This window comes from Cricetulus griseus, chromosome 5 (genome assembly GCF_003668045.3).
Source record: "Cricetulus griseus strain 17A/GY chromosome 5, alternate assembly CriGri-PICRH-1.0, whole genome shotgun sequence".
Classification (NCBI taxonomy): Eukaryota; Metazoa; Chordata; class Mammalia; order Rodentia; family Cricetidae; genus Cricetulus; species Cricetulus griseus.
In genome coordinates, this window is record NC_048598.1 from 189,018,813 (window position 1) to 189,030,995 (window position 12,183).

The 12,183-nt window shown below is 43.4% G+C and overlaps 1 protein-coding gene across 3 annotated transcripts in view; it reads left to right on the forward strand.

Annotated features, from left to right (window-relative positions):
* Atg2b (autophagy related 2B) overlaps positions 1-12,183 on the forward strand; it is a 73,921-nt gene that overhangs the window by 2,117 nt on the left and 59,621 nt on the right. For all 3 annotated transcript variants that reach the window (XM_035445487.1, XM_027416331.2, XM_027416332.2), the window contains exons 2-5: positions 7,335-7,497; positions 8,885-9,037; positions 9,554-9,656; positions 11,602-11,764. In XM_035445487.1, the coding sequence (XP_035301378.1) occupies positions 7,335-7,497; positions 8,885-9,037; positions 9,554-9,656; positions 11,602-11,764 (582 nt within the window). The remainder of the gene's footprint in view (positions 1-7,334; positions 7,498-8,884; positions 9,038-9,553; positions 9,657-11,601; positions 11,765-12,183) is intronic.

The window sequence follows — 12,183 nt, forward strand, 5'->3', positions numbered from 1 at the left end:
GGTCTACAGAGGGAGTTCCAGGATAGGCTCCAAAGTTACAGAGAAACCCTGTCTTGAAAAAACATGTGGGTACTTTTATGGAAGCCGGAAGGAGTCATCAGATCCCCTACAGCTGGAGTTACAGGTAGGTTTGTGAGCTGCCTGTTGTGGGTTGTTGGGACCCAAATTCAGATCCTCTGCAAGAACAGCAAGTGCTCTTAACTGCTGAGCCATTTCCTGGGGCCAGCATTTCAGTCTTTAACTCTCAGTTATACAGAGGAATTGGCTGGACTTGGTGTCGATGTAATCAGTTATTCTTATTAATGAATTGGACAGTGGTGGTGTGATTTTTATGTGCATCTAAACCCCTATCTTCCAATTTTTTTGTTCAGAATATTTTTATACAGATTGGGACAGTGTTTCTGTATTTCAAATCTTTTATAAACCTGTATAGTTAATGACTTTAAAGACTAGACATTTTTTTGCTTTTTGTTTCCTTCTTTTGAGACAATGGTAGCCTAGCCCAGCATTGAACTCAAAATCCTCCTCATTCTGCCTCTGGAGTTTTAGTGCTTATGTTATTAATAGAAATGGTTTTAAATCAAGGATCAGTGGAAATCTTTCCAACTACTTTTAAAAGATAGTGCACATATCCTTTAAAAAGAAGTTATTTTCTTACTCATTTTAGAAGTATTATCCTTACTTGGGAAAGTCAGATTAAGTATGCTGAGTGTTTTTTGGAAATTGTCTGCCAGGTAGCATATATTCCTTGCCATTGCAAAGGCAGTAGCTGCTTATCGCTAAAACCTACTTATAAATACCTGGCAATAAGAAAACCAGGAAGCTAGATACTTCACTTTGGAGACCATGGATTCATGAAGAGCTTGAAGTGGAGGGGAGTTGGAGAGTGAGGGTTGGAACTGTGCCACCGTTGGAATGGGGTTGCAGTTTTAGGAGCTCCTGGGTCCTAGACGTGGGCAGAGAAGGAAAGGAAGAGGGTTTGTCTGGTGAGAGTGGGCTTTGTGCCTCACCCCTTTCCAACTTCTGAAGACTAGGGATTTATTTTAATTATTTACGTCATGAGGGAAGTTTAAAAAATTTCCCCCCATTTAATCAGTGTGTATACACACACCCACCCACCCACCCAACATGCCACAGAATGCCTGTGGAGATGAGAGGACATCCTTCAGGAATCGGTACTTTCCTTTTCCACCACGTGGAATGCTCTGGGGCTGCAGGTCAGGTTGCCATGGTTGGTGCCAGGTGCCTTTACTCACTGAACCATCTCTACTGTGTAGTTAGATCTCTTGTTACTCTTTTTACTCTTTGGGGGGCCCACATCCCAGCTCCCAAATAAACCACTCGGGGAGGCTTATTCTTTCCTATAATTGCCTGACCTTATTTCTCCTTCCTTTCTTCCTTCCTTCCTTCCTTCCTTCCTTCCTTCCTTCCTTCCTTCCTTCCTTTCATTTTTTGAGACAGGGTTTCTCTGTGGCTTTGGAGGCTGTCCTGGAACTAGCTCTTGTAGACCAGACTGGTCTCAAACTCACAGAGATCTGCCTGCCTCTGCCTCCTGAGTGCTGGGACTAAAGGCGTGCACCACCACTGCCCCGGCTTCTTACTTTCACGCTTGCTGTATAGCTGTATAGCTCTGTAGCTGGTTGGCTGGCCCCTGGAGTCTTCCTGTCCTCCTTTTCTTGTTCCTTGACCTCTCTTCTCAGATTTCTCCTATTTCTTCTCTCTGCCAGCCCCACCTATCCTTTCTCCTGCCTTGCTGTTGGCTCTTTATTAGACCAGTCAGGTGTTTTAGACAGGCAAAGTAACACAGCTTCACAGACTTAAAGGCAGCATAAAAAATGCAACACATCTTTGCCTCATTAAACATATATTCCACAGCATAAACAAATGTAACACATCTTAAATGAATATTCCACAACACTACTGTGTCTATTTTAATTTTTTCAATGGAGGCTCTTTATTTATAGGTTTACAATAGTGTCACAGTTTAGCATGTGACACTATTGAGGGCTGGAAGATGTGATAGTGAAGTAAACAGTGATTCCCCCCACCCCTCCTACCCCCAGCCAAAGTGAGTCCTGGAACTCACTTTGTACACCAGGCTGGCCTTGAAATCATAGAGACCCACCTGCTGTTGCCTCTGGAGTGCTGGGATTAATGGCTGGTCAACCATGCCTGGCTTGATCCTTTTCTCACGAGAACTCAGTGTGTTTAGGAAGGTAGACAGCAACGAATTATTATTATCCTAGAGCCTTTTAATTTCACTTTAATAATTTTTTATTACTTTGGTACTTATATTTTATAGGTGTAGGTGTGCGTGTAATAAAAATTGGGTTCAGTTCAAGAAGCACTAATTTCCAACTATTTGCCAAATGCAACAGTAGAGACTAGAGTGGTGACATTCTTTTTTTCTGACTATATGCGTGAAACTCACTGGTGAAAATTGAAAACAGAATGACTTTAAAGAGAAGAGAATCTCTCTCTTCAGAGTTAGTTAAGGTGGCTCCACTGTGAGTTGTGGAACCATTACATCTCATAGGAACCTCCTGAAGACAGGCACAGAGCGTGTCATCTGAGTCAGTGTGGCCAAGCAGCTTGAGACGTTTCACAGGAGTGAATTTTAGGGTTTATATTCAGTGTACAGGGGCTTTTTGCCAAGTACAAAGGAGTCTGTATAAGTGTAAGCTATTTACTTATCTCACACTTAGAGAAATTGTACTGTAGCTTAGCGGGTTCAGTATAAATTCTTGAACTATTGACTCTAGTCTTTTGATACTACCGTTCAATACAGCCTTCAAACTACTTTATTTAGGATGTTAATGCAGCAACAAGATTGGGGTGGTAAGTTTGGTGTATACAGAGAAGAGAGGCCCATTAAATCCAGTTTCTTGGGTAGTTTACTGATGTGGACAGAGCCCTGAAGTGCCAAGGCTAAGTCAGTGCTTTGATTGAAAGTGCTTTGATGTATTTTAAATGTTCAAATAAATGACATAACTCAGATGCTTGCTGGAAGTATGAAACATCATCCTTAAACCTGCTTGTCCGAAGATGGAACTATGGCACCCAGGTTCCATATTTAAATTGCAGAAATACTTAATATATAAATAAGCATTTCTGAGCTTATCTTTTCTATTTTATATGGAGGACTTCATTTTCAGGGTCAGGTATTCAGAAACCTTTTTATTTTTATTATTTATTTATTTATTTTTGGTTTTTCGAGACAGGGTTTCTCTGTGTAGCTTTGTTATTTTTATTATTTATTTATTTATTTGTTTTGTTTTTTCGAGACAGGGTTTCTCTGTGGCTTTGGAGACTGTCCTGGTACTAGCTCTTGTAGACCAGGCTGGTCTTGAACTCACAGAGATCCGCCTGCCTCTGCCCCCCAAGTGCTGGGATTAAAGGCGTGCGCCACCACCGCCCGGCCTCCTATTTTTATTTTTTTTTTACTAGAAGCGATTTATTCTGTTGCCTTATATAGTCAGAAGCTACATGGACTCACAGTAGTTATCTGCAGGCTGGAACGCCAGAAGGAAGCTTGAGATGTGGAATAAGAAAAACCAAAGATGCAGGACCACCCCAAAGCTAAAGGCCTGGCAGACCCCTCAAGGAAAACTCCCCCGCTCTAGTCCAGAAAGTTCATGTCAAAAGACAGAAGACTGTGGAGTCTGATGACTACAGACAATTGCAACAGCAACTTAACATTAACTCAAAAAGCAATGGGAGTGCATATGTACAAAGTCCCCTTCTTCCTTCTGCCCTCAAGATGGAGCAGGTGGAGCAGAGTGGGTCTTCAAACCCAGTTCGCTGACCCATCCATGAACCAGTCTCTGGAAACACTCCACAGACATGTTACTTCACGATTTCCTAAAGGTGTTTCGGTTTAGTCAAGTTGACAGCCAAGTTTAACCATTACAAGCCTATACCAATCTGTCACTCACATTCATCTTTTTAAAATTTTTTTTTACTATTTTTATTACTTGTATTTACGTATCTATCTCCCCATTCCCTCGCACTCCCATCCTCCCATGTACCCAACCCAACCCACCCCAGAAACCTTTTTAAAATGAATAAAAGACATGAAGCCATTTTTTAATATGGAAAATATAAAACGTAGTTGCAGGAAGACTCTTACTGGACAGTTATTAGAGACAGAGGATTGGTGGTGAGATAGAAAAGGTTATTAGCTTGCTGTAAAAGTAGTTTTGGATTTTTGCATTTTGCTGTTTGATAATGAAGCAATACATTCTTAGTAAATGTGGTTATTTATGTTCTGTTCATTTCAATGTATCTTCGTGTGTGTGTGTGTGTGTGTGTGTGTGTGTGTGTGTGTGTGTGTGTGTGTTTGAGTCAGAGTCTTCTATGTAGCCTTGACTGGCCTGAACCAACTAAGTAGACCAGGCTGGCCTTGGACTCAAAGATATCTACCTGCTTCTGCCTCTTGAGTGCAGGGATAAAAAAGCCTTGAGCTACTATACCTGGGCTCAGTATACATTTTTTTTTGCTTTAATTTCTTGCTAATAACTCATGCTGCTTATTTTTATTATTTTCTACTATGTCGATGGTGTTAGACAAAAACCAAATTCTAGTGTGTTTTTTAAAATCTGGATAAAAATAGGTTGTAAAGCAGCAACAGCTCATTGTCTAGGCATCTGGCCTGGGACCGCTAGTGACCACAGTGTATCGATGGCCCAAGACATTGTACAGAATAGAGCCTTGAAGATGAGGAGCTCAGTGGCTGTTTGTCTACAGGCGAAGGTACCAGTAACTCATTGTGAACCAGTCAGTGGCCATTTGGTATTTGGAGCAAATTGGAAAGGTGAAAAAGCCACTAAGTGGTGCCTCATGAACTGACGAAAATAAAAGAAAATCTCCATTTTGTACTGTTGTCCTCTTTTGTTCTGCACTACAACACACCATGTCTCCATTGGATTGTGATGTGCCATGACAAGTGGACTCTATGTGACAACCAGTGATAACACATCAGTGGCCCATAGCACTTCCCAAAGCCAAACTTGCACCAAAAAATATTGCGGTTACTGTTCGGTGTCTGGGTTCTGAGTTGTGGTGAACTCCCTTGGATCTGAGGAGTGCCCTCAGCAGACCCTGAGACACACCCAGAACTGCAGTGCCTACAGCTGGCACTGGTCAACAGAAAGGGACGCAGTTCTCCATAACAGTATCCAGCTGCACATTGTACAACCTAAGTTTCCAAAGCTGAACACACTGCCCTCCAGGGTTTGCCGTGGTCACCGCACCTGACCTCTCTCCACCTGATGACCGCTTCCTCAAGCTTTTTTCTTTCTGAACAGGGAACATGCTTCTACCTACTTCCAGCAGGGTGCAGATGCTGCTCTCCAAGAGTCCCTAAATCCTGGAGCAGAGATTTAAAAAGTACTTATTTTGTATGTCTGTGTGTGCAGTTGGCATGTGCATGTCATGTTATACACGTGGCAGTCAGAGGACAGTTGGCTCTCTCCTACCAGATGGGTGCAGGAGTGTGCTTTGGTATACATGTGGTGGGCAGAGGACAGTTTGTGGAAATGAGTTCTCTCTTTGCCCTGGGGATCAAACTCAAATTGTCAGGCTTTACCTTCTGGCCCTTGCGATTCCTTTTGCACCGACCTCATAGAAGAGAAGAAGGGGAGGAGGGAAGGTGCTCACACATTGAGATCTGAGGGGCTGTATGACAGTCAGAGACTGCAGGGGGTGGTGGGAGTAGAGGATTGGCGGTGATAACTATTGGTAGCTGTCGGTGAGAGCAGTCTCTAAAGGAAGGACACAGCTGTGCAGAACATGTGCAGTGTTGGCCATGGATGACATTTGCATGAGCAGTATTGTAAGTGGTGGATTGGAAAGATGGTGACATGTCACAGAAGCCACGGGATGTTAGGATTTGAGAAAGTGGCATAGTCCTGGGGGTTCGGATGGGATGAGCTGAGCACTGGGGAGAAACTCAGATGGAGAAGTGAAGGAAGGCATGAGGACTGCAGTTTGAATATTCAGCAACTTTTTTTCTTTCTTGGTTTTTTGAGACAGGGTTTCTCTGTGTAGCTTGGGAGCCTATCCTGGAACTCACTCTGGAGACCCTGCTGGCCTCGAACTCACAGAGATCCATCCGCCTGCCTCTGCCTCCTGAGTGCTGGGACTAAAGGTGTGTGCCAGTGCCCAGCCAAATAAATATGCAGCACTTTGTAGGATGACAGGCTGGCTACAAGGATACCCCTGTGGAGCTTGAGACAAGTGCATTCCTAGAGCTGCCTGACCTGCTAGTGCAGCACAGTCACTGAGTTTTAGATTCAGTGAGAAACTTACTTTGTCTCGAAAGGTGGGGAGTGAGTGAGGAAGATAGGAGGGTGCTGGACATTGACCTTTGGCCTTTACATGTGTGCTCACACACACAATGGCCACATGTGTCTGTGTGAGAACATAGTACAGACATTTCGTACACATATGTGCAACGACTCCCCCTCTAAATGATAATTAACAATAAATAAATGTAAATTTATTAGTTTAAAACTTCAATAAAAAAAAATCCTTGCTGCCTTTAATCCTAACACTTGGGAGGCAGTCAGACAGATCTCATAGTTCAAGGCCTGATCTACAAAGAGAGAGTTACACAGAGAACCCCTGTCTCAAAAAACCTTTTTTTTTTTGGTATGTGTGTGGGCGTTTCGAGACAGGGTTTCTCTGTAGCTTTGGAACCTGTCCTGGGGCTCGAACTCACGGAGATCCACCTGCCTCTGCCTCCCAAGTGCTGGGATTAAAGGCATGTGCCACCGTCGCCTGGCTTTAGGAAACTTGAAAAAGAAATCATCCTTGCTTATAAATCTGTGGAAAATATAGGGTTCAGACAAACCTGAGGAAAACCTTTTTGTATCAGCCAGGAATCTTTAGAGTAGCAGAACTGATAGAATGAACCCACATGTGTATAGAAAGGGCATTTATTAGCGTGGCTTACAGGCTGTGGTCCAGCTCGTCCAACAACAGTTGTCTACCAGTGGAAAGTCACAGTGAGGGTGAGGACAAAATTGCAAAGAGCGAAAGCTTCCTCCCTCCATGGCCTTTCCATGTGCTGTCAGAAGGTGTGTCTGTGGAGGCCAGAAGAGTGTGGATCCCTGGAACTGGAGCTACAGATGGTTGTGAGCTGCCCCGTGGGTGCTGGGAACCAACCCTGGTCCCCTGGAACAGCAGCCAGTGCTCTTAGCCGCTGAGCCTTTTTCCAGCCGTGGCTTTCTTAATCTCCAGCACATTAGTGGGCATATCCACATCACTGAAAAGGTTGGCATTCTCTGTTTTTATTGGTGTGATTTCAAAATGAACTTGGTTTTTCTCTCTAGGGTCTCAACGAAATTCTGGAGTCAGCAGACGCACCTCTAGAAGTCACGGAAGGATTCATTCAGTCCATCTCCCTGTCAGTCCCATGGGGCTCCTTGCTGCAGGACAACTGTGCACTGGAAGTGAGAGGGCTAGAGATGGTCTTCCGGCCTAGACCTCGTGTAGGTAGGTGTGCTACACACGCCTGCTCTGTTGGTTTCAGCCTTGACCCTGAGAAGTCAACCCAGTTGTAAACAATTGAGCATGGGGTTCATGACTTTGAACTGGGTTTGCGAGATTGTTCATTTGATAAAATTAAAGGGTTTAGCACTTTGTAAGATGCATGTGAGTATATCTTTAGAACAGTTCTTTCCTTATTCACGCTCCAGAACATTAATGTATAGATAGTATGTGATTATTTCCAATTATCAGAAGTGACTTCTATTCTCTTTTAAAGATTAAAAATACTGTGTTTGGCGCCCAGCTTTAATCGCAGCACTGGGGAGGCAGAGGCAGAGGCAGGCGGATCTCTGTGAGTTTGAGACCAGCCTGGTCTACAAGAGCTAGTTCCAGGACAGCCTCCAAAGCCACAGAGAAACCCTGTCTCGAAAAAAACAAAACAAAAAAGGGCCTTTAAGTTTCTTTTGGAAGGTGGTAACTCTAGTAATGTGTTGGTTGTTCTGAACAGTGCAAGGAGGTACGGGGTTGCTCAGCAGCTGAGCTCTGGGAATGGTTTGTAGGGTTCCTTGTCCAGTCCTTTGAGGGCACCTTTTTGTTTTGTTTTTTGGTTTTTTGGAGGATATCCTGGAACTAGCTCTTGTAGACCAGGCTGGTGGCGAACTCACAGATATCCTCCTGCCTTTGTCTTCCGAGTGCTGGGATTAAAGTGTGTGGGATTAAAGGCATGCGCCACTACCGCCCGGCTGTGGACACCCTTTTATTCCACCCTCATTTGTACTGATTCTGCAGCTGCTGTCGTCTGCTGCTGCCGGATTTCCTGGTGATACCTTTGTATTCATCCTTGACAGCCTTCTCTTATCTCTCCTAATGTGTGGTAAACAATCTTAAGTGCATAACTCATAATTTATTTTTCTATCTCTGTAGTTGGTTAGCAAACCTCAGTTCCTATTCCAAATTTGTCTGCCTCCTGTTTTCTTTAAGTCAGATTGTATTGAAACATATCCATGCTATTCGTTTACTCTCTGTAGCTGCTTTGACAGTCAGAGAGGAGAGCTGCACAGTGTGACAGAACACATTGCTCACAAAGCCTAAATGTCCACTGCCTGACTCTTTACAGGGGATGTTTGTTGGCTCTTGCTCTGTGGTATCCAGCATGCTGCTGTGTTTCTGCTAGTTTTTTGTTGAATGAATATCTGAATTAAAATTTGATAAAAATAAAACTTGAAATAAGAATATGTCGAGTGCTTTTTTATCCTTAATTTTTGTTGTCCTGTTACTGTCAGGTGGTTCTTAAATGTTCAGTGTAATTTCTCACAGGTAACATTGAAAATCTACCATAAATATACTTAAAGAAATGCCATTGATAGAACAAATTATTTTGTACTTTCTGCAGCAACTGGGTCTGAGCCTATGTATTGGTCAAGCTTCATGACCAGCAGTATGCAGCTGGCAAAGGAGTGTCTTAGTCAGAAACTGACAGATGAGCAAGGAGAAGCATCTCAGCCCTTTGAAGGGCTGGAGAAGTTCGCGGAAACCATTGAAACAGGTTTGCGTCATGAGCGTGCTCACAGTCCTGGCTGTGTGTGGTGGTCTGGGGCCTGAGACTGTTTCACTGCAGTGATTTTGAAAAGGTTTGCTGTGCTCACTTCAGTACTTCAGAACCCAGGCTGTCTTAAACATTCCATTCAGTTGATTGCATGCTTTTGTTCCCGGGTTTTCCTTGTTGGGTTTATTATGCCCATGGGAGGATCAGGTGCGAGAGCTACATTGTCCCAGTGTCTGTTGTGATATAACTTGGGGACATGCTTATGGGACGCAGTGTGTTTTACAAAATTCAGACTCTGGAAATTTAAAGGAAATAAATCTGCCTTTTTAATGTTCTTATCAGACTAGGAATTATTTCTTTACTGAGAGTGGATGGGGCAGCAGCAGGGATGAAGTACTTGCCTGGCATGACGGAGGCCCCAGCTTCCTGAATGGGGGGGAGGAGGGTGTGGGGCAGAGGCAGGTTCTGACTTGGTGTACTCCTGGTTTTCCATTGATTTTTGCTGGTTTGTTCTAGTACTAAGAAGAGTGAAAGTCACTTTTATAGACACTGTGTTAAGAATTGAACATGTGCCAGAAAATTCCAAAACTGGAGCTGCACTTGAAATCCGAGTAGAGAGGTAAGATTTTTTTTGTTTGGAAATGTATGACCTCATTCTGTGACATTAACTTCAGGACGCTTCTGGAGATGGGAGGTGATACTAAACTAATATATTGTGTAATTTCAGAGTAGCGTACTGCTCTCTGAGTTCTCCTTTCATCCCATAGCCGAACCTGTAAGCACCAGCTAGTGTGTGCTTATGTCGAGTGCTGTGTTGAGCTTGCGGAAGCACTTTTCTTAGTGAACTGCAGTGCCACTATGCTGAGGCTCTTTTACAGTGGACACTGTCCCATGTGCACAGTGTGATGGTAGGTGCCTCTTGCTAATGTGAAAGACTCAGTTTCATGGTGCGTGGCTTGGGTATTTCTTTAATGAAAAAGGGTGATGGTGTTGTTTCTTTTGAGGATTTTGTGAGGATTATTTTAAGGTTAAATATCTAATGATGACTTACTTAAGTCAATCATGCTGCTTTTATTTTTTATGTATATTTACTGGAGCTCTGACACAGTCTTGATTTAAGGTAGTTACTGCTCAACCATGGCCATGTTATGTAGCCTCCCAACAGAAACATATGTTGAGGGGGTCTGGAGACGTGGCTTCCAGAGGACCTGAGTTCAGTTCCCAGCATTCATGTAGAGCAGCGCACAATGGCCTGCAACTCCAGTTCCATGGGATCCAGCGCTCTCTTCTGTCTTCTCTGGGCACTGCATACACATGACACACACACACACACACACACACACACACACACAGAAAGAGAGAGAGAGAGAGAGAGAGAGAGAGAGAGAGAGAGAGAGAGAGAGAGAGAGAGATGCACATACACATATCCATACATAGAAATGAAAATTTTAAAAATGTACATTGAATACTAAAGACCCTTTGTGTGTACATCTATTTGGGGCCCTTCCCAAGGTTTGCACAGATAGTTTTGTGGTTTCACTCTTTAACAAAGATACACCTATGAGTAAAATGGTTGTTGTTACAGATCTTTGGAGTTAGGGTGCATTACTTTAGGTGGTATAATAAAACAGTAACATCCGATTAGAACCATGTTATTTATCTCATTAAACTGGAGGTTGCTAACCCAAGAATTCAAGATAGTCATTCATTGTTCTGACTTGGAGACAAATGGGGTCTTACTGTGATTCTGTGTTTGTAACTCTGGCACTGAGGAGGAGGAGGTAAGAGAGGGTTGGGAGTTAGAGACAGCCTGGGCTACATGGCAAGACTCAAATTTGTGAGGGAGATAACGATTGTTCCCCTTGGGTTAACTTTATGAAGATATTAATTGTTTTCCCTGAAATTTAAGGGAAAGTAATCTATCGTAGATTTTGGATCTCTCTCTTTGTGAAAATTTTACCTTACTTATTTAAATGTTTAGTGCAGTGATATTGACATGTTATAGACTTAAAGGTTTTTATGTTTATTATAATAGTGAGTTTTATTATAATTTCATACATGTACATAATGAATTTTAACACATGTACATACAAGAGCACACACACACCACACACACACACACACACACACACACACACACACACACACACACACACACACGCAAAATTACTCTCTTGTCTGTTTCCACTCCCTCTAATCCCCCCTTTTCTTCCCAATTAAATATAATTCTTTTGCCAGGTGGTGGTGGCACATGCCTTTAATCCCAGCATAGGGATGGTAGAGGCAGGTGGATCCATGTGAGTTCAAGGCCCCCCTGGTATACAGAGAAGTTGCATGATAGCTAGGGCTACACAGAGAAACCCTGTTTCAAAAAACAAAACAAAACAAAATTCTTTTGAGACAGAATCTCATGTGTCTCAGGCTGCCCTTGAACTTTTGATGCTCCTGCCTCTACCTTCCCTATGCTGGCCTGCGAGCTGTCTTATAGCCATCGTCTTAGGGATGCTAGCACTGACATTTCCCTCGTCTCCCAGGAGCTTTGTACAAGTGTTTGTTTGTTTCAGAACCGTGTACTGTGATGAGACTGCTGATGAGTCCTCAGGAGTCAATGTGCATCAGCCCACAGACTTTGCTCACAAATTGCTGCAGCTCTCTGGAGTGTCTCTCTTCTGGGATGAATTTTCTGCTTCAGCAAAATCCTCCCCAGTGTGTTCAACTGCACCAGTGGTAAGAAAAATGAAGCCTAATCCCCCAGACAGTGGTAGAGGTGTTGCTCAGTTGGTAGAGGACTGTCCTAGCATGCATGAAGTCCTAGGTCCTATCACCAGCACTTGAGAGGTAGAGTCAGGAGAGTCAGAGGTTCAAGGGCATCCTCAAATAGTGAGTTCAAGGCCAGACTGGTGCACATATACATACAAGACTGTCTCAAAAAACCAATCCAACAAAACAACCCAAAACATGCTCATAAGTTTTAGAGTTGCAGCCAGGTATGAGAGGGCAGTGCTTGAGAGGTTGAGACAAGAGGGCAGCCTGGGCTACTAGTGTGTCTCTAGGAAACTAGAACCCCGGGGACTGTTGGGTTTTTCTGAATACAGCATTCGTTAATGAGTTTCCATCTGGTTTAGCAATTCTGGTTAATGCAAATA